We start from the raw sequence: 23,338 nt of genomic DNA, 5'->3' as shown, positions 1-23,338 counted from the left end.
CGTTGCTCCGGCTTGGCGTGGCTGTCTGCTGGTGCCGTGGGAGACTGCTTACTGGGAGTTTGTTTGGGCGAGTGGCGCGCGCTCTCGGTAAGTCGCCGCGGTCCTTCTTCCTTCATGTCTGTGTCTGTTCCCAGCTGATTGTTCTACTTTTATGCTGCAGTGTGTCTGCGCTGCAGCCATGTAGGCTCTCTCTTCCTCCGCTGTTTCGGAGGCTGTGCAGCATCCTGATCTGATATGTACAGTATGTATTAGACGTATATAGATTGAATGTCCATATAATGCAATGAACTACGCTTGCCTCATTGATGGTGTGTTCCCTTTAAACCTGGTCTGCTAGGGAGGACCCATTAACTATAGTGGACGGTCTCATCATAAAAAATGCACTCAAAGACAAAGACCAGTTATTTAAACACTATTGCACGCTCCCACCTGCAAGATCAAATGAGCTGGGACATTTTTTTTAGCGTAGTTTTGTTTGTTAAAATTGGTGTTTCATTGTGGAATCGGATTTGGGCGGCAGTCTGAACAAAGCCTTAGAGAGAGGGGGGTTTGAACCAGATACCAAATGTCTACACTGGTGATTGAGGGTTCAATTCCTCAGAGTAGTAATGGATTGGATTTTTAATTTAATTTAATTTATCCCCATGGGGCAAATAAAAGGCACTAAGAAGCATCAACCGGTCAACCACAAGAACAGCGACCCTGACACACCCCTGACACAGCAGGGGGAGCAATTCTGGGTTAATTGTATTGCCCAAGGACACATTGGACATGTTGCCTCCAGAAGCTGGGGATCAAACTCTGACCCTCCAGTTGAGAGACAACAACTCCACCAACTGAGCTGATGGAAACTTGTTCTTGTGGTTTCAACAGTAATCAATGTAGATGTTCAATACTCTGTTTTTTATATTTACTGTCCACATTTTGAAAATAAATGGTTTTTTTTATTGGCTCATGTTCTGGTATTTTATTGTCTTTTACTGCTACTCGGGCAATCAGATGGTTGTAGGTTTGAATCCGGAGCGGAGCAGGTTATGTTATAAAAGCTAAAAATGTAACTGTGGTAGTGATAGCTGCAACAGACATGGCTTTTATGGTAGATTAACCCTTTCAGCCCTCACACTGAAATGACCTCAGGAATTCTAGTTGTAAATATTTTCTACAGGTTAAACTACAACTCCCAAAATGACAAAATATGAACAAAGAAGCGAGTCAGGATTGTACATTTGTAACATTTAGCATTACTATTATCAGGTCTCTCATTACAAGTTACATTACAAAAAGAACTTGATACTTTTTTTACACTTTCAGATAATAAACTTAACAAACAAACAAATGAAATGTAAAACGCATGAGCATTAATAATAATAAAACATACACTTTCAAAAGTACTGATTCAACCTCAGCAGTTCAGTACAATGGGGTAGTACTCTGGGCCATGTAAAAAAAAAAAAAGAGTCTTGCCAGATGATGGTGCACAACAACGGCCGGAGCGACGCACCTGAGCGTCTGTGCACCAGAGGAAACAGCTCATCATTCACGCATGTTTTCTTAGTATCACATGCAAAATGCTCACCAGCCAAACGTGCAATCTTTTCTAGTGAACACAAAATTTAGAAGACTGCTCTTTAATTGGGATCTTAGTGAATCAGGCACTTACAGCTGGCAAAACGTCAATATGCCGACTGCGCCAAAAAATGAAAGTGAAAATTAAAACTGCGCTTGCAGCAGTGAGTGAATCTGGTGACGTGACCCAATCAAAACACAGTGAAGGAATAACAGTTCTGGGGCAACAAACAGGAGGCCGCTGGGCCGAATATGGGCCATGAGCCGCCTATTGAGGACCTCTGCTTTACTTTTTCTATAACATGGCACAATAAAGCAAAAAGTCTAAATGTTTGGATCATCACATCAGAGTTCATCAACAAAATTTAAGGATTCTTGTAAAAGTGAAACATGTTAAATTAATAACCATTGCTGGTAAAAAAAAAATATTTTATGAAAAAATATCCTAAATGTGCAGCAAACAAGAAACAGAAGTCCAGCGTTTGTCCTCTGCACACACCTTCTTGTCACTTACAGCGAGCGAGCAAAGCAAACAATCATGAATGGAGAACTTTGGAAAAACTTGAAGCTGCTTTTCTCTGCTTGACTCTGCTTTTCTGGATTGCCGTCAACTTCTCCCAGTGAACAAACTGTGTGTTCCCCAGTCACCAGTGGATGGCGCTGTGTCAGACCTTTGGTGGTGGTACAGGCCTCAGCGCCTAGAAGATATACCAGAATTTATATACAACCAATTTGTAAGTATTGTTCTACATTAACTGAAATAGCGTGATAGTTTAATTCATTATTTGTTTTAAATCAATAAAATACAAATAAAAAGTCAATCTTCATACAAAATGCAAAAGTGGAACGTAAAGAGCCCCTGAGGGCTGAAATAAAGCCCCCTGAATTGGAAGGTTTTGCAGATATTCATATAAATGTTAATTCAAACATTTATATGAATATCTGTCTTCTTTGTGTCAAAAAAAAACATCCACTCCGGACCAACTAACAGCTGGGACTTAAACCAAAAACAAAAGAGGCTAAAACTAATAAAAGTTATGACAACTTTACTGAATCTGAAAATCCAAATGGATTGTCTAAAATGTGTGTAAATGAATTAATTTATTCACTCTAAAAATTTTAGGAGAAATGTAGTGTGATCTTAAGGTGCTATATGCTACTTTCAAAAATACAGTGTTTGTAGTGATACTCCATGGCTGAGAGGCAAACGACACCAGTAACCTCGCGTGCTCATCATATGTGCTCGTACACAATCGAGCCTTAAACACAAATAGCCCCTGAAATGATTTTATCAGATATTTGGCCAATCTGGGAATTCATTTCTTACCAATAGATTTCTTCACAAACTTGTTTATAAAGGTGCCTTATAACACATGAAAACATTTAAATCCAGCTCTTGTAGGAAAATCCTTTTATGCTACATGTCATGTAGTGAACACATCTGTAAAACTCGAATTACCTGACGTGCAGCTGTGTAGTTCTGGCCCGGGGGTTTAGGTCTGTTTCCTGCTGCGGGTGGAGGAGGGGGAGCCCCTTTGGGCTTTGAAGGTCTGGCCTAAAATTGCAGTTAGTTTGAGGAATTTAGTTGATGGTGTACATGATTACTTAAGCAGTGAAGCTGTAGAACACTGTACGGTACCTGTGACACCATTGGTGCAGGAGGAGCCTGTTCTCTGCTCAGATGGGAAGCCGAACTCAGTTCTGGCATCTTCGTCTTCCTGCTGTTATATAAAGAGAAACATTAGTCATCGCTTTTAAGACTTTTAAAGATGAGATAACTTACACTGTGCTTACGTTGGCAAAATGGTACTTTGTCGTTTTCTCCTCATGAACAATATCACACCGACAATGATACCTATGACCGCTATGACTGCCAAAGCAATGGCAATAGCTGCTCCTGCAGAAATAGATGAGAAGAATATTGTTTGCAGTGCAACACAAGTGCAGAAAGTACTCATGATGTTGTATTGTTTGGTTAAATAAACAGCAGCAGACGGGTCTAACCAGTCGAGAGAGGACTAGAAGATCCATCCTTCGAATTGCAGAGTGGAGGCATCCAACCAGGTTCGCACTGACACTGACTCCTGTGATTACACACCTGACAAACACCAAAGACGTTCTTTTGTTGTCAGATTCCTTGTGTTGTGTTAACAGCACGCATGTGCAGTATAGCATCACTGAGATAAAATCAGTGTGCTACACAGAACAGATCAAATTAATTTGCTTCTTCACTTAAAATGTAGAGCATCAGACAAAAAAACATACACATATAAACTAAAACAAACTGAACTATGAGTTTAGTCAGTCACTCACAGCGTTCCCTGGACATTTTGCTGAACAGTTTGTGTTCCTGTAGGCAGTCTCAAGATCCATACACTCATTCTGGTTGCACACCTTTAAAAACAAAGCAGTTGCAAAGGCATTGCTTAGTTTGGTACACAATCTGTAAATGCTGTTTTATCAGGAATATTTTTACAAGAAAAATGTGATTCAAGAGATAACACTGGTTATTACTTTTCCATCACCACATATAGTCCCAGTGTCCACCTGGCCAAAGTCCTCTTCAGGATTTCCAAAGAATGCTGCTTTGCATGTACCTATCCTGACCATGCGACCGTAGTTTGGGCTGTCTTTGCCATTTTGGCAGAAGAGCTTTCCACAAAACACATCTCTGCAAAGAAAAGGAGGATTTAATTACATGTTCAATTCAGAGCCAATACCTGAACCTAATAAGAAAAAACTTTAAAGGGGACATATTATTAAAAATCCACCTTCATAGCGGGGGTTTTTTTTTTTAAACATTTATTTGGGTAACCTGAACGTCTACAGGCCCACAAAATGTGAAATAAATCCATCCAGTCCTTTGTTTGTGGGCTGCATAAGTACACAGAGAAAAATGCTCCCTTGGTATTTCCAACCATGGACTCCAGCCCCAGTCCAGAGCAAAACTTTTGCATGGCCCACCATTTTTATACCCGCTAGCAAAGGAGTGATGTCTACCAGGAAAACTCAGGGGCGGGGCTTGTTGCATTTAAAGAGACACACATCAAAACGGCACGTTCAGAGAGAGCTTGTTTCAGGGTCACAAACCTTCTCTGCTGCTTGATTCATGTTTTATTTTGACCAAAGCACAGCACAGATGTTGCATTTAGACCACTAAGGACTGTTTGAAGAAAAAAAAAATGGAAAAGGCTATAATATGGTGGAAAAAGTTATAATAGCTCCCCTTAAAGAAAACATTTAATACAAATACTTTATTTCATTTCTTGTATTTTTTAAAGATTTATTTGTATGCTTTTAATGCCTTTATTGAAAAAAACAGGATAGAGTCAGAAATCAGGAAGTGAGAGAGAGTTAGGAATGACACATGGGAAAAGGAGCCACAGGTCAGATTTACTCCATACATGCCGCGATCCGTCAGATCCTAGCTCTACACATTTTCATCGTGAGCAGTGGACGCAATGATAAATTAATATATTTTTGTTTGTGGAACTGATTGAACTGAGAGTTTGTGTGTGTGAGACAGCGCACACAATATTCATTGTTCACTATGACTGCAGTCAGCTGTGGTCTTAGTTTAAAGTTTTCAGTCTATTTTTTTTAATATCCTGTTGGTGTGTGACTTTTACAGTAAATATGCCTGAGCAGAGGTACATGTCTCTGTGTGTGTGTGTGTGTGTGTGTGTGTGTGTGTGTGTGTGTGTGTGTGTCTGTCTGTGTGAGTGTCAAGGCTATTTTTAATTTTGAGGTGTGAAATCTGTTTGTGAGAGATAAATAGAGAAGAACGTGGAGGAGGACGAGAGTGTGGGATGGACAGAGAAAGACAAAGTGCATTTGTGTGAATGATGTGGCTCTTAAAAGTAACAGTCAAAAATATGGATCTTCGTCTCTGACTAGTTGGCCACCCTTGGACTAAAGCTTTCATACATGGGCACTAACCACTGCCCCACCAGCACCCCACAAATACTTGATGTTTTCAATAAATTAAGAATTTTAAAAGGATCGTATTTCAAAGTAACTACTAAACTGTACTCCATGTTTTGGGGAGACTTACTGTTGCTGGCAGGGTACATATATGTCCTTTGGAAGACGTCTGCAGAAGGCGTAGTAGGTTCCTCTTTTGTTCTGGTTATAGCAGTTTGGAGTGGCTTCTGTAGCGTCTGATGACAGAATTATATACAGAGAGTTTCAGAAGATTTCTTACGGTAAAGATGTTTATTTATAGATTCTCTGTCCCCCGTCCTCTTTGCTCTTAGCATCGAGCCTCTGGCAGAGGCCATACGGCAGGACGTTCAGATTGAGGGTGTTGAGGACGGTGGGTGGAGAATTCATAAAATTTCTTTATTTGCGGACGACATCTTGCTCTTTATAAAACATCCTCTTACTTCAATACCTCGACTCATGCAGTGTTTAAAAGAGTATGGAGACATTTCCGGATATAGAATTAATCAGAATAAATCAGAGGCAATGATGATATCAGGAGTGTGGCCAAATCAACTTAACAACATAGTGTCATTTCACTGGTCTAAACAAGGATTTAGGTACCTAGGAATTATTATAACACCTCAAAACACAAAACTATTTGAAGCAAACTATAATAAGCTAATTAAACAAGTAAGGAGCGATCTGAACCGCTGGGAAGTCCTCCCCCTGTCTCTGTTTGGCAGAGTATCGTCTCCTGTTTTTATTCCAATCGCTGCCCATAAGAGTTCCAGTTTTCATTTTTACCATGTTAAACAAATTAATATCTCAATTTATATGGCAACACAAGAGACCCAGAATTAGACTGAAAATACTTTATTTGGCTAAAAATAAAGGAGTTCTGGCATTGCCGAATTTGAAATTTTATTACTGGGCAGCTCAGCTCGCAGCGATTGTGACCTGGATCAGCGGAGACGAGGAAGCAAAGTGGACCCAAATAGAACAAGGTGAAGTTAAAGGTGCACCGTTATCTGTCCTGCCTTTTTTGGATTTGAAACATGTCAATAAAATGAGGATTGGAAATGAATGGATAAAACATACTATAAAGGTTTGGGCAGCAGTTAAAAAGATGCTTAAAGACAGTGGGTCAATGTCTCGAGCTATGCCCATAGTGGGCAATGTTGATTTTCCACCTTCCATTTCAGATCATGGCTTTAGGAGATGGGCAGCTAAAGGTCTCAGTATTTTTAACCAGTTATTTGAAGAAACACACTTAAAGTCCTTTACCCAACTTCAGGAACAATTTGACCTTCCCTCAAATGATTTCTATAGATATTTGCAAATTAGGCACTACATTACAAATCATAAAGAAAAAGAACGAATTGGCAAAACCCCAAATAGTATAGAACTATATTTTATTACAATCTTGGAAAAACGTCTTCCATTAAGTAAACATGTCTCCCATCTCTACAAAAGACTTTCATCAGACTTTTGTGAGAATACTTATAATATTAAGGAAAAGTGGGAATTGGAATCTAATACAATAATAGAAGATGAACTTTGGGACAAACTTTGTAACAGCAGTCATAAAGGTATCAACAGTCAGCAGTGGAAGGAATTCGACTGGAAACTCAAAACCAGATTTTTTCATACTCCTTTGGCTATTTCAAATTTTGTTAAAGATCCCTCAGCAGCTTTGTGCTGGAGACAATGTGGTAAGACAGGAGATCATACGCACATGTTCTGGGACTGTCCAGTTATTTTTGAATACTGGAAAAATATTAAAGACGAAATTGAGAAAATTATGAAAAGAGAAATCCCTTCAAATGTACTGTTTTACTTACTTGGTGTCATACCGGTCGACCTTTTCACTGCTGAACAAAGATATATTCTGCATATTTTATTATTGGTTGCCAAGAAAAATATAACAGCAAACTGGAAGAAGGTTAAATCACCAACTGTGGCTGAATGGAAGCAAAGGTTGAGACAGGTGTATCTTATGGAAAGAATGACTGCATCACTACAGCTGAAAATGGAGCTTTTTGATCGGAGGTGGAGCATGGTCAGAAAATACCTGATATTGTGAACTATTTGGGTTGTTGAGGTGGTTCCTTAAGTAATAAAAACGGGCCCTGATATGGAGGGAATCTATTTATTTATTTAATTGATTTATTGTATTTTTTATTTTTTTTATTTTTTTTTCTGTCTGTATGTTTTTCTGTTCGTTTTTCTTTATTACTGCAATGTGTAATGTATGTTGGATGTATATTTGCATCATATCCAGCAATATTTATGTATGCAACATGGTTGTTGTTTTTTTTTTCTCACACCACTGATCGTGTCTCAGATAATGTTCTATGTTAAACTGAAAAAATCTAAATAAAGAGTTCCAAAAAAAAAAAAGATGTTTATTTATGATTTGTTCCCCCTTCCAAAGTAATGTGAAATAAAACACAAAATATCTGGGTATTTACCATATCCATACATCTTGATGCACTGGGTTGACCTCTGTGGACAAAGGCCATTGTAGCAATATCCCTGGCCTCTGTCACATGGAAGACCATTCACAGCAAAGACGTCTTCAGGACAAGTGTTCTTCTTCCCATCACAGTACTCTGCCAGGTCACATTCATCCTGCTTCCTGCGACATTCCCTGGACTGAGGCAAGATCTGCTCAACACAATCAATGAAAGGGAACTTAAAAAACATCACTTAATATTCCTTTAAAGTCCCAATATGTAACTTTTTCACCAATAGTAAATGTTATTAATGTTGGATTTTGCAGAGCAGACATGGTTGTTTTAACAGCAATGTCACCGATGTTGGGTCCAGCCAGGATGGCAAAGTTCAGGCTGTGTATGTTTGGAGAACTACGACAAAAGACTCCCAGGTACTCCCAGAATGCCTTGCCACACCTAACACATAGGTGTGAAGTCTGGGAGGTATAAAACCGGCCATGCCCCATTGTTCACTCTCTTTCAAACGTCGTCTGGCGACGTCCGAGGATACCCAACTCTGTTCCTGTTTCCAGCACGCTTCTCTTTGTTTAAAAGTTTTGGCGCGCAGTTGATCCAAGGCCTTGAAGCACACCGACGTCCTAATTTCCGAGCCTAGATCATCCACTTGAACGCATCTCAGAAGTATAGCGTTCTATTTCTCCCGTATTGAAACGGTATTGAGAGAGACTGGAAGGATTACGTCTCGTTCCGTCCTTTAAAGAAAGGACACCCACGGAGATCACCTCGCTCGACGGAGGACACCACGGCCCTGCTCAACCCCATTGGACACGCCGCCATCACCTCACAACTGCAGAAAGGCCGCTCCAGAACCTCTTTTCTTCCTTTCATCAACCGTGGACGAAACGGTTTCAAGTGAGGCTTAGCTAGGTCTGGGCAGTTAGATATAGAGAGTGTGTTTAATAACTGAGTTATTATGGTGAAACGGTGATAATATTTGCTTGGTGTTTGACCACTGTGTCTTAGATTTTACCAGAGTAAAATCTCCTTTGTTCTCTTTGTTTGACCACTGTGTCTTAGATTTTACCAGAGTAAAATCTCTTTTGTTTCCTTTACTTGTGCCGCTGTGTCCCGTGTGTTTATCTGTGAGCTCCCGCGTCATAACCGGGTAATAGACTCACTATCAGAAAGACTAGTGTGAACGCCGTCTGATACAAATCCGGCCACTAGCTTCTGGTACGTGAAGTAAACTGTGCTCTGAGTTGCGGTGAGCTCCAGTCCGAGATTGAGCTGTCGAGGTGCGTTGTTTTCTCTCGCTCTCTCGCCTTTACACACACACCTTCCGGTAGACACACACACATAGAGACCTGTGGCTTTCCAGACGCTGCTGAAACGTAGATCACGTTCTGTGTCCGCCATCACGTGACCACGCGTGGTCGCCACCATTTTGTCTGTCTCTGTCTGTCTGTCCCCCCCCCCTTTCTCTCTCTCTCTCTCTCTCTCTCTCTCACTCTCTCTCACACACACACACACACACACACACACACACACATGTGCCACGCTTGTTTGTTTTGTTTGTTACTTGTAGTTTGGCTTATGATGGTTATTTGGTTGATTGGGTTTCATTGATTTACTTGATGTTGCTTTGTTAAATAAATTCTATTATATTTTACAAAGTCGTTGTTTGTGATCACTGTGAATTTGCTTTGTGACTTAGGCTGGGTGAAAGGGCTTTGTGTTCGGATTTCACACCTTCAATTAAATACAGATTATTAATTATTAATGATATTGGTATTTAATTAAATAATTTGAGACTGATATTGGTAATATTTTGGTTGTTCCCTGTTTACAGGGTGGTGCCCCGAGGTTTATTAAACACAGTTTAATAACAATTATTGATTTAGATTAATAATTAAATAAACTTAATTATTAATTTATTTTGACAATCAAATTTTACGTCATAAAACCCAACATAACCGTTGGTCAGGTATTCGCTCCTGAAAATTCCCAACACCGATATGGCGTTATTATTGTGCCATGTTGGCGAGAGGCCGAGGAGACAGTTCTGAGAGCGCAGTGGCTCTCTCGCAAGCACATACTTTCACTTTGAACAGCAAATATATATCTGACCAAACCAAAACATGATCTATGCGCGTTCAACTCTTTGTACACGCTCTCTCAACCTCTGCTCCGTGTGCTCACGATCAGCTCTGCGCTCAACACAGCGTCTCTGCGCTCTCAACTTGCCTCCTGCGCTCGCTCGAGGTTGCACACCCTCAATAATAATGCAGCCAGCGGATGAGATTCGCCCTGAGTATCTGAAGTCTCTGGATGTGCAGGGACTGTCATGGTTGACACGTCTCTGTAACATCGTGTGGAGGTCGGGGACAGTGCCTCTGGACTGGCAGACCGGGGTGGTGGTCCCTCTTTCAAGAAGGGGGATTGGAGGGTGTGTTCCAACTATCGGGGAATCACACTCCTCAGCCTCCCTGGGAAAGTCTATTCCAGGGTACTGGAGAGAAGGATCTGGCCGTTAGTCGAACCTCGGATCCAAGAGGAACAATGCGGTTTTCGTCCTGGCCGCAGAACACTGGACCAGCTATACACTCCATTGGGTGCTCGAGGGTTCATGGGAGTTCACCCAACCAGTCCACATGTGCTTTGTGGATCTGGAGAAGGCATTTGACCGTGTCCCTCGCGGCGCCCTGTGGGGGGTGCTCCAAGAGTATGGGGTTTGGGGCCCTTTGCCAAGGGTGGTCCAGTCCTTGTACGACCGGAGCAGGAGTCCGGTTCGCATTGCCAGCAGTAGGGGAGTCCTTTGAGGTGGTTCGGGCATCTGTTCTGGATGCCCCCTGGATGCCTCCCTAGGGAGCATGTCCCTCCAGGAGGAGGCCTCAGGGTCGACCCAGGACACGCTGCAGAAAATGGATGGATGGGTGTTGAGCCTAACTATTGCCAAGACCAAAGTTGCTCATGAACGGTTTTGATGTTTCTGTGGATTGGGAGTTGCGTGTGTTATTGTTCGATCTGTCAAGTGATGGGTTTAAGACTGTATTGAAGTCTCCTCCAATAATTACCGGAGAGTCTGACATATTGTAGAGAAAGGTATAAAATATGTAAAAGAATGTAGGATCAATGTTATATGGGGTGTAGACAGACCATTAACTGTTTGGGGTTATCGTTGTTGTGTTGTTCGGGTGTACCGGAGAAGACTCTAATGCTGCGGGATTGAAGGTTGAGGATTGTTTCTTTCATTTTAAGTTTGAGGGATTTGTTGTCATTCGTGGGTGTGGTGAGTTGAGCTTGTGTGTGCTGTCGCAGACTCTTGTAATTCTTTGTGCAGGAGTTCAACAACAAGACTCTGGCTTCAAGGCCTGACAGACTGTTATTAATTGACATTAGGATCTCACTGACCTCAGTAGTTGAGGAAGGAGTCGGATTGGCAAATTTGTTTTCTGTCTGATGTTGTGGGATTGTTGTTGTCCATTTTGGGACTTTTGCTGGTGTCGTTCATGCAGATCGGGTGTGGTATTCATCAATATATTCCTCTATATAAGTCCTCCAGGTTGGTCGATTGTGTAAATCCAGGTTTGAGATGCAGAAAGAAGTGGTTTTAAGACGAGAAAATACTGAAAAATCACGAGTATGAGCTGTTGTTTTGGTCTAGCAGCAGGCTGCCATGTTGAATCTCAGACCGGTCGCCAGGTTTTGCGATCACAGACGCATCACCCTTACCTAGCCAAAGATGGTGTCCATGTTGACAAGTGTATTGACAGCAATGATGCTAAAGTTGACGACAAAGATGGATTTGTTACAGTGTATTTTAACTAGGGATGGCAATATACTGTTATTTCTGTAGTCGAGTACTCTAATTACCTAATGAAAGAGTACACGAGTACTCGCAGATTATTATTATTATTTGCATAATTATTATTTATCATAAAATATCGCATCAGACGCAAGATTTTTTATGACTGTAAATACCTGTAAATGACATAAACACCCAGTAAAATGCCTTTATGCCTGTTTTTCCAGTAAAATGACAAACATACAATATTTAAAGATAAATATAAATGAATAGCCAACAACAGAAAATGATCGTCTTGTCACGATAGCAGCGTAGGCTAGCTGTACTTCCTGCTGTGTTGCTTAACTCTCTCAAAGAACAGTTGTTGACGGTCGCTTGTTCTCCACCCTGAGCTCTCTGAAGCTCCTTATATTAAACTTAATGGAAGTCTCCAGTTACCGTTTTGGTTATTAGCCGGCTAACGACGTGTGCTAACAGCGCTAGCTAATGACGTGACGCAAGACAGCCTGTTTCAGTCTCCGTTGTTTTCCAATTGTGTTTTAAGCATCAAACTAATATTTCTATAGAATACAATTTTAGCTTTGTAGCTGCCTGTTGTTTTTGTTGACATCTGGCTCATGTTTACGAAAGCTGATGCCGTAGCCAGAGAAGTCATACGTTTGTATCCCGTTCATTATTTTCATTGCTAGTATATTCAATAAGGCGAAACTAAAAGCTGGGTCAGAAGAATAATGCTGTGTGGGGCAAAAGCAGCTCTCGCACAGGTGCGCGAGTAATGACTTGGAACTCAAATAATCGAGTCAGCGGCGAGTACTCGAGTGCTCGTCACCATCCTGAATATTAACAAGACCGCTGATATGAAAGTTGACAGAGGAGCAAAATGCAATGTGATGTCACAAAAGACTTTCAACAGAGTATCAAACAACGAGAAGCTACAGCAGAAGATCAAAAGGCAGCAAAATCGAAACGAAAGGTATGGTCACCCTGCCATGCACTATTAATGAGCAGTGTCACCTCATGCCCTTCTTTATAGTAGACAAAGAAGTGAAGCCACTACTTGGATTTCGAGCGTGTGACCATGGTAATAGTCACAATGAGTCATGACGTCCATCACGGAAAGTGATGCAGACTTTACAAGGCAGATCCTCACACAGTACAGTGCACTTCTTCTGCATTTGTTTTTCTCTTACCTTACAGTTCTCACAGCACTCGCCTTCAGCACATTGTGAATCCTCTGTTAGTTTGCAGGTTGTGGCATTGCAGCATGGGTTGGTGCACTCCTATAAAACAATATAGAACTGATCAGGCTTTTGTTCATATGTAATCTTTCTGTGTTCCTTTTCATCAAAGGTGCACTAACTGGAGTTTTGGGCAATAAATGTGAAAGTTGAAGAAATATGGATATGGATATGTCAAAGTATATGCCAAAATATTGATTTTGATGCATTGTTTGTTTTTTGTAGAATCGGATTTAAAATATATTACGCTCTTAAGTCATTAGAAGAAGAAAAAAACGTCCCATTAAAATCACATCTATTCATCTCATGGCCATAATCATGTATTATCATGCATTCTTTGATGTCAGAGTTTCATATTTGAGAAAAATAGTTAAATTTGATATTTGGACTGTTCGCCACTAAAATTGACAAATTTCCTTATTACAAGCCTATGCATAAAATAGTAGTAATTTCATTGCATAAGGTTTTCCTCTTAAGGTAAGATAATATAAGATAATCCTTATTCATCTCACAAGCGGAGAAATGTACAGCAGCAAAGCAGGACAGCAGAAGAAAATCACAGTGCAAAAATAGATGAAAATATAAACGTGTAGAAAAATATGCATCAAATTATGGGCTGGCTTTTGTAGCCTTCATTTACAAGTTCCTCCTCTCTGGGTTTATTTTCTTCGTCTAAACTTCTGGTTTCGGCTCGATCCAGTGCTGGAAACCTCTGATCTGCCTCCTCGTTTGCATTTTCATTTACAAGCTGCTTTGCATTGACCATGCTTGATAGTAGATGTGTTGCGGGTGGAACAAGGGGCCAACGTACGTGCGCAACATTTTCAGGTGGATCGTTATTTATAAAGAGAACTTTGCGTGAAGATGTGCAAAGGTTCAATAAAATAATCATAAAATTTTGTGCGCATGCCATTTCCGGGTTTTCGGCGCACGTTGGGATGAATTCTACGCACTGTTTTATAAATGAGACGCCCAGATCTCTACACCTCATCCTGCAACATTCCCCGTCCAGCTCCACGACCGCACCTCCGGATATCTTGCTCACAGAACACGAGTAACCTGCATCTTGGACCTCCCGCCAGCATCCAATAAACGAGCTTTTGTAAACCTTACCCAAAACTGTTTGTGTCTAAATTGTGGGTCCAGCTGTGTTCATGACAACAGGCATATGTGTATAAATGTGTGTAGGCTACACTAAAGGGAGCAACATTTTGTTTAAATCTTAACTTAGACCTAAGTTAAATTATAGAACATTTCAGGGTGAGTGTTGGTTAAGTGATGTTCAGTGTAATTACTTCAACAGTGCCACAGTCACAGTGTTCTCCTTTCTCCACAAAACCGTTTCCACAGACGGCAGGGGCCACAAGAGCGCTGTAATGTGGTTTGTCCAACAGGCAGCTAGGGCTGCGACTTGTCAGGTATTTCTCATACATGCTGGCGCTGCAGCTACTGAAAGAACGGGGAACATTCCAGCTGTGGAAAAAAAAAAAAGTCAACTTCTAAGGCTCACAAGTTTACGTACATACAATCATAATATAATATAAATACATTTTGTAAATGCTATAATTATGATTTGTTTTAAGCAGTGAGAATGACTTGCAATACAACAAACCGGACACCAAAGCAGCTACATGATCATTTAACTATTTACACCTGCTATATGTCCTCTGTAAGAGTACTGATTTATTTATCATTGCACTCCCAACACCATCAGACTCTCAATGGAAAGTTAGAGGGAAAGAATCCAAATTTATTCAGCAAAGTCAAATATTATAATTTCTATTTCATGCACATTTCTTCTTAATTTTTTATGCAGATAGCAGCTGAAATAGCCTCGAGCACAGATGAGGAGTGAGGCACATTTTAATATATATTTAACATTTTTAAAAAATTTCAGCCCAAGTTCAGTAACATTTACTTGAAAAACTGTCAGACTTCACACAGCTCTGCACTACAGCAGCCGTGCGCCCTGTTGCGTCAAATCAGAGTTTGGGATTGCAAAGACAAAGAAGTGTGATTTTTGAGATTTTGTTGTAAAACAGAATTACAAAAAGGAAGAGGGAGGAATTTTCAAGACAAAATTTAAAGGTCACCAGACCATGACAAATATCTGGTATTTGTGTTTATGTATAGACAAACTAGAATCAAATGTGTTTTAGATTTTCACCCTGTTATTCATTTGAATATTTATCAGTCAAGCATAGAGTCAACAGAACATTTGTTTCCCCTGAATATATCCTTCTTTACTTTCCCTTGGACCCTTTTGAATGAGTTTTCTTGTCATTCCTTACCTGAGTGCTGCAGCCATGATGCAGCTATCCCCAGAACAAGCACAGGCACTAGAGTCGTCATGGTCCATGCCGAGGTTGTGACCCATCTCATGAGCCAGAGTTGCTCCCACTGCTATTGTCCGGTCATTGTGATCCTGATAGAGGTAACAACCAGTTACAGTATTTTAAAGAGTAATCTCTTAACGTAATCGGCTTTATCTAAATTAACCATTTGTTTACACATGCAACAGGGGTTTGACTTAATGCACTATGAAACAACATTTCAGTTACTTGATTCTTCTAAACAGTAATATTCTCAAAATAACCTCCTTCCCTTCAGTGAGTTTCACAATGTCAACCATTATGTCTGGAAATATAAGTTTCACTTCCCTTATGGCATGGAGACTAACATGCAGTTATTACAGAAGAGCGTGCTTTCCTTTATGCTCTGAAATTTTAACAGTCTATTAACCTTTAATTCAATTTTTATGTTTAAAATTACATTTTTGTATTTAGAATGTTTTGTAAATTAAATATGTGTCATGTGTCCCACGTCTCTTCATCCACCCTTTCAATGGAATCAGAATAATCCAGATTTTTAGCACCAAACCTGTCTTAATCTCCATTTTAGAGTTTTGAAATATCCAAAATCGACATATGATCTGGCAGGATTGGATAATCAAATCCATATCACACTTTTTGCAATCTCTGCTTTTGAAAAAACGATTTTTTTTAAAAAACTGGGTCTGTAGACTATGTCATCAAATTCAGCAAATCCAAAGTGTCTGATTCAGAACCCACAGTTTGGTTGTGTAACTGTGTTTAAAGCAGCAGGTATATGGTATCACGTTGTAACGACTAAAAAGTCCCTATATGGTAGTCTGTTTCATAAAGCACTTTTTTTTCACTTCTACTTCCTGTATACGCTACCACATGAATCATGTGACATGTATAATGTACATGCCCTGGGTTCTCATTCATATAAGTCCATAATCTATAAAAACAACAGTCTAAAGGCAGGGTAGGAAATTTTATGGTTGAATGTGGTCGTGTAGCGGGCGGAAGATCATCCACCTAATGTGCACATTAGGTGGATGATGATTTATAAAGGGAACTTTCCATGAAGGTGTGTGTACGAATGGTTTTATGCATCACAATTATTTCCGGGTTTTTGGCACATGTACATTTTTAGTATGGATTCTACTCACTGTTTTATAAATGAGAGCCCTGATCTGTGTGCCTGTCACTCTTAGGAAAAATAAAACCCTAATCCTACCCAGCCAACAGGGGAATTGTTAAATTTGTCCAATAAACAATCTATCATAAGTAACAATGAATAAATGAAATCATTGTCATGTCAACACTTCTGGCCTTGAACAACAGCTCTCTCTTGTGCTTAACCATATATTGATTCCCTTCTCTTTTTGTCTCCTTATTAATTGTATTTCAAGTCACTTGAAATATTTCAAAGTGAACATGGTCCAAATGTTATCACAAGAGACGGGTCATTACACATTACCTGAACGACTCCAACAGCGTGACCTGAGCACAGTGTCCCAACAAAAGCGAGACCTACAGTTGCTCCTTCAAAGTCAATCCCACTGAGGAAAGGAATGAACATATGAGACACTTTTAAACACATAACAAAATCCATCATTCATCCTTTGTTAAATGGCAATAGGCTACAAAAGTCAACAATTCAGACAACATTTTGAAACCTGATCAGGTGTGCCATGTCATGTTTTTTTCTTTTGATGAGGTCAGAGTTTCTCCAAGTCATGAAAGCACCCAGGTTGGCCCCAGCTGGGGGTGTCACAGAAATGAGGTCTGCTTTGGACCAGATCTCTAATCCAACCAGAGCAATAAAGGTCCTCAGGGGTTTGTATACCTGCAAGCAAAACCAGAATAACAAATGAAATCCACTGAGGCAAAATGAAAATGATCAAATGATCTGGAATCTGATGCTGCAAATACAGATTTTGTAATACAGATTCAGTAATAAACTGAAGACTCAGTTTATTACAGATAAACAGACAGATTGCAGATTAAAAAAAAGCAGAAACACTGACTTACCATATTAGCAAAGTTGACAACTTCAAACATCCTCTTTCTCAGCGCTGTCTGATCTCGCTTCATCTTGATAAACTAAACAAAGATTTAATGTCAGACAAAACTGTCTGGTTTTCACAGGAAATGTCCAAGTCCATATTTTACCTCACGGTGATCAGCAACAAGGACAAGCTCAATGTATTTCTGTTGATGAAGTATAGAAAGACCCTGGAAGACAAAATAATGAAACCTTTTTCATATATTTGTTTTGTTACAAACAAACAAACAAACATATGTTATCCTAAAATGTAAAAGAATGAAAGAATATGGTTACCCCTAATCTCGATCTGCTGAGGCTTGTTGGGGGTTCAAAGTCGGAGCTCCAGCTGGTGTTGGTGACGCCACAAACTGCAGGTGTGAAGTTCTTGTCATTTAATGTCGTCACTGCGTGATCTCCCTCATCGCTACCAGCGAGTGGCTCAATCAGATATCTCTGTTCAGAGGTTCTGAAGTAACCCCTAAACCATTATCAACCAGTTAGTATTTAGTTCACTCATTGATTGGGACACATTTTAGTGACCAGCACCAAAGACTAAGATGGCAGTCAATGAAGTGTTTTTGTACCAGACCTTCAAGTAGACTAGTGTACTGAACATTTCAAGATCTTACAATAAAGTGGTTCCAGTTGAACATTTAATCTGACCTATATTAATAATCGGTGTACCACTGGGGGGATTATTAATGTTCACACCTCTAAAAGAATGGTCAAGATAATCAAGGTGGCAAGGAAAGAAAAAGGATGGCAACAAAGCTTTTTTTAATTTTCATGACTTTTGAGCAGTTTAAAGATGTTAAAGTTGAAGGTTTGGAGTCCTTACCGAAGTCCATCACATGTGCTGATGCTGACTGATGAATTACTATCATGCAAAATCTTCCCATGATAATAGCAATGATCCTGATAAATACATAAAAAGATAAAGACCGGGTAAATTGAAAATAAAATAAAAACTTCTTGCAAGTTGTAAGACGATAACTGAGACATGTTCTCGAAGAATCAATAAAATATTCAAGTCATGAACGAGGAAATGAAAAGTTGGATGAAACATGACTGCAAACACTTACAATGTCATTGGGGGTCGTGGTGATTCGGGTCCCATCTTGTTTGTAGTACGTCTCAGTGTAGTCTTCAGTAAGAAGTTTACTAGTGATTGGAAGATACAAAGAAAATAACCTATGATGTAAAATGCGGAAATAATAATAATTCTTATATAGTACCTATAAAAAATGGGTTAAAGATCAAGATAAAGATATAGCCAATAACATGAAGCACAGGAAGTGATACACTTCCTGTACATTTTATTCACTTTATCAAAATAGTTTCGGGTGTATAACATAAAAGATTGTATTCACAGGTTGCAAAAATCTACAAAATCAATAGGAAACAATTACTGAAAGCATGTCTGATGTAGTAGACAGTATACTACCATGAATTCACACAATCACCCAAAGAAAAAAGGGAAGTTTTCTTTCGGTCACGTTAACGACAGCTTCATGTAAGTCATCAAGATGAAGTGAACCAAAAACAATTCATTTGATGATCTCGAAGGAATAGTGTTACCATAAAGCAGTTTGCTGGAGGACGGTAGCATAATTAAAGGGAAGGTCAAACTTACTTGTTTTTCAATAGCTGCATCTCAATGTTTTTTCCTCCCAAAGTGATTGCATAGCTAACCGTTTCAGGCCTGAGATTCTGCCACAAAAAAACCCCAAAACAAAAAAGTGAAATTGGGCTCTACGTGCTTTAGTCCAGTTTTAAAAAAACCAATCAGACAGCATGATTGTAAATGTGAAAACTGCACAGATGACAGAGACAGTAATAAAAACAGACACATTTACCTCGATGTCTCTTTTTCTTCTCGTGTGAATTCTTACAGGTTGGACCACCTCATAGTCTCCCCCCTCTTCAAAAACATGACCATGGCTTTCTAAGGGGAAACATTGTTCAGTCTATTGTAGTTTAAGTTAGTGAATTCTTATTATATCATGATTTTTCTGCAAAAACAAATACACTTTTGAATAAGATATCTCTTATAATATGCTATGAGACTAAAGGAATTATCTTAAAAATGTTGTAAATATTATTCTGACATGTGTTTATCAACATCTTGAACCTCAACTTTACATATAAAAATAATAATAATGTCAAGAAACTTCTGAAGCTAAGAAAGTCGTTTTTTGGAGTCTAATGCTTAAAAGGAAATGAAGTCGTTATGAATCATGGTGATGTGACACAAAAACCATTTCCCAGTGTGTGTCACAACTATAACAAATACAGTGTGTTGAAAGTTGACCAGACTTATGTGGAATGATTTTCAACACATTGCTGATGTTGTGACACGTCTTAGTTGGTTTTTTGCACCGAACCGAAAAAAGCACCCTGAGGCGCCGCTACCATGATTCACTGTGACTTTATCGATTGAAGAAACCACCTTTTTATTGACAAATCACAAAACAGGGATAATGAGGTTTTCTGAAATTAGAAATGGCATAACATAGACGCCCACAAAAAAAAAAAAAAATCTATATACTGTATATTGCTCAAGCAATAGTAGTAGTTCCTTAGTTCAGATATCTGAGATAGCCGATGCAGATGCAGCACATCATTAAATAAGTAAAATAGGGAGGACATTTATTTTAGAACAACCAAATTCCTTTAATATCAAAACAGTGAGTAACAATGTATTGGAACACATAGGTCAGGATTTTGATCGCACTTTTCATTTATATTTCCGAACAGAAACCCTCCAGTTAAAGTTGTTTGAATAAAAGGATCTGACAAAGATCAATTTCAGAAAACAATAAGTGTCTATGGTAAGAGAAGGTAAACACTTCCATGACTTACCTGCGCGATTAACTGATGCATTTAGGATCAGGACCCACAAAAGCAGTTTTCGTACCATTTCGTACCAAGAGCAGGCAGTCACTGTTCAGCGTTCATATCAGTAATCTGTCTACCTGCAAGTAATGTTGCTGTTACTGCAAGGCCACACCCCCGACAGCTCTCCTGGTCCTGTCACAGCTACTTCCTTATTGACCCAACAGGCCTGAACACACCACAGCTTAAGGAATGCAGGAAGAATACTTAAGAGGATACGGTGTTCAGAACTGCAGCCTTCCTATTAGGTTTCACAACAGCCACATTTCAGAGTCATCAGATTATGACGATAGTATCACAGCCAGTTCACACGTAAGATTTCTCACCTTCTTAGTATTTGTTCAGGAGCCGCTTCCCTTTTTTTTGCATAGAAGTCTCAAATCAGCAGTATGCCTCTTCCTGTTGTCAGACGTCTGTCTCACAGTATTAACCAATAAACCACTTGTCACTCTTTATGATATATCAGGTTTCACAACTTTTGCTGAGTAGAGACACTATATATATTCCATTAGCAGCAGTTAGTTTGCTCCGTCCTCATTTCTTCTGTCACTCACCCACAGCCCACATGCTCAGTGTCTCTGCATAGAGAAAGTGACAGACAATAAGACCAATGTGCATGCATCCACCGCGGCGAGACCAGGACAATTGAGGACACAGATCAAAGTGTATTTCAGTAGTTGGAGCATAGTTAAAGTAATAATATGGGACATTTCTGTATGAAAGTGCAGACTCTTTGATTCACAAATGTGATTCACTTTAAAAGTGTAATTCAGTTTCACTTGAAATGTTCAAGCACTCTTACACTCCAATGCAGCGTTTTCAGTTAAGTACAGTAAATAGAACCAGGTCAAAGGCAACAGACTAAAGTTCGAGGAAAAACAACATAATAATAAGTGATCTCAAGCCAGCTCAGAATCCATGTTGAGGCCGTTTTACGATGCTTGAAATCATGAAGTTACAATATTGAGGACATGACCTCAAAGAACAATTGTCTCTCTGTGGCTGTGACGACCTCGCTGCACTTGCACCACAAGTCTGAATCAAATTTGACAAGTGGTTTTGCAACCTTTAAGTGAAAAAACAAGAAATCTTAAAATGTATTCTGAGTCTTTTAAAAAGATGAATGGAGTACAAATGCATGGTTCGGACAAAACATTTGGACATGCGTGAACTGACAGAGCTGAAGGTTAATATAAAATAACTTTTTATTATTGCTTTAATAAGAGCCCATATGAACGCAGATCACAATCCTTATTCTGTGCAATGATGCTTCAAAGTGACTTTCAGTTGGTCATAAGTTGACTCAACGTTTCCATCAACTAAACATTTTGAATGCATTCTTCTCGTGTTTGTCATCACTTAATAACTTCTCTACTCAATTATTAAACAGGAAGTAGAGCAGACGTTAGAGGTTATAAAAGTATTTTGATCAATGAACTCGGGTTGGAGCTTTCTTCCCAAAACACTCCAAACCTTGAAAGTGTTAATTAATGACTTGTATATCGATTGGATCAATTTCCTGAATTAACACAATTCATCCTAGGAGCTATGTTGTCGGGGGCTATATGCCTCCGGTAGGGTTTCCCAAGGCAAACAGTTGCTAGGTGACGAGTCAGACCAGAAGCAGTTCAAAGTACCCCTATAAAGAAAACATCAACAGGGACTGTGGAGCTGCCTGGCATGGTGCAGCCAGGGCCCCACCATGGAGCCAGGTCTGGGTCTGGGGCCCCAGGAAGCTTATTTTTTATCTTCTCCATGTTCACTTTTAAAACATATTGGAAATAAATAGATAGCACAGACAGATTGTGACTGGATCATTGGGATTATTTGATACTTACAAACACATTACATTAATATATCAACAAATAATGGTGAAGATGGTTTATGCACCAGATTTCAATGAATAAAAGAAGGAGACCGCACACTTGTTCCCTTTTTTTGTGCATTTATTACGAGCACATCCCGTGAGTGAGTGAGTGACGTTTCCAGCACAGCTCTCCTTCAGACTTGAGTCAGACAGGCACCTTACTGGATGTGCGCGACTGCTACGTTTATGCACCAGATTGACACTTTTTTAACATGTGAAAACGTAATGTAATGTGTCTGGCATAGTGAAAAACATCTATTACATTTGTCACCCTTTTTAAAACTGAAATACTCATGATAGCTTCAAATAAAAGTAAACATGAAGCACGTAATGAGCTTGACCGCAGATTAAGTGGATTTAAGCTAAATCAGGTAAAGTGTTTCGAGAAACAATCAGCACTAAATCTATGGATTGAAAAGAGAGAGGACATTGATTGACACAGTGTTAAGGCATGTTTGTTAATTTATAGTTACAGTTAGAGATAAATTAAGTAACAGCTTGTATATTAGTTTCATTTTTATTTATGAATTGCAGCGATATTCGTCAACCATTGAGTAAATCAACTCAAATGTACTCGATGTGCACAGTGCTGCAGTTTTATCCAGGAACTATCATAAGACTTTGTTTGGAACTGTGTACAACAAGCCAGATTTCTACTCTCACAATTATTGCAAATATTGTGTTATACAATAGCAGAAATGCATATTCTTTTCATATTTGTGATATTATTTATTTTTTATTGACATCTAACAAACAACATGGAAACCCCTTTTTTTTTGTAAATGAATACATGGTGATAAAAAAACATTTCTGATGATTGAACTCTGATCATCCTATCCACTTAACAGATCTCAGACTCCCTCTGCTCAAACGTTTTTTTGACGGCTCTTTACTTTGTGTTTTTTAATGTGATGTCACGTTTGAGCCGTGTCAAAGGAGCATTTCTGTCACTGTTAAATAAAGTATATCTTTCTAAACTGACGTACAGAGAGAAGACCAAATATGAACTGTCAATAATTAAAGCAATTACCCGAAAGGTTCAGGTAAAAATATGAGAAAGATGTCAAACCCTCTTTGCCACACACAAAAATCTTTACACATTATAAAGTATTAATGTAGCTCCTTAATAATGATATAAAAGTTGCTTCAACCATAATGTCAACCTTGATAGAGAAGAGAAGAAGTCCAATTAAAGAAAGACTGAGTGATAAGATGAAGCCAAACATAA

At 39.3% G+C, this 23,338-nt stretch overlaps 1 protein-coding gene across 1 annotated transcript; it reads right to left on the bottom strand.

Annotated features, from left to right (window-relative positions):
• Window positions 1-1,218: 1,218 nt before the first annotated feature.
• adam28 (ADAM metallopeptidase domain 28) lies at window positions 1,219-20,273 on the bottom strand. The gene is made up of 22 exons (XM_079353581.1): window positions 20,211-20,273; window positions 19,205-19,293; window positions 18,982-19,058; window positions 18,431-18,509; window positions 18,187-18,263; window positions 17,643-17,826; window positions 17,474-17,536; window positions 17,333-17,404; window positions 16,978-17,147; window positions 16,779-16,860; window positions 15,281-15,414; window positions 14,285-14,462; window positions 12,942-13,031; window positions 7,962-8,157; window positions 5,621-5,726; window positions 4,081-4,237; window positions 3,880-3,960; window positions 3,571-3,664; window positions 3,361-3,463; window positions 3,206-3,287; window positions 3,026-3,121; window positions 1,219-2,264 (listed from the first exon to the last, which is right to left on the bottom strand). Exons 1-22 carry the CDS (start codon window positions 20,266-20,268, stop codon window positions 2,232-2,234), a joined length of 2,301 nt encoding a protein of 766 aa, XP_079209707.1. The 5' UTR covers window positions 20,269-20,273; the 3' UTR covers window positions 1,219-2,231.
• Window positions 20,274-23,338: the final 3,065 nt, after the last annotated feature.

The sequence above is a fragment of the Symphodus melops genome, assembly GCF_947650265.1.
Source record: "Symphodus melops genome assembly, chromosome: 1".
In the NCBI taxonomy this organism is placed as follows: domain Eukaryota; kingdom Metazoa; phylum Chordata; class Actinopteri; order Labriformes; family Labridae; genus Symphodus; species Symphodus melops.
Note: the sequence above shows the minus strand (reverse complement) of the source record. Positions and strands in the feature narration are given on the sequence as shown.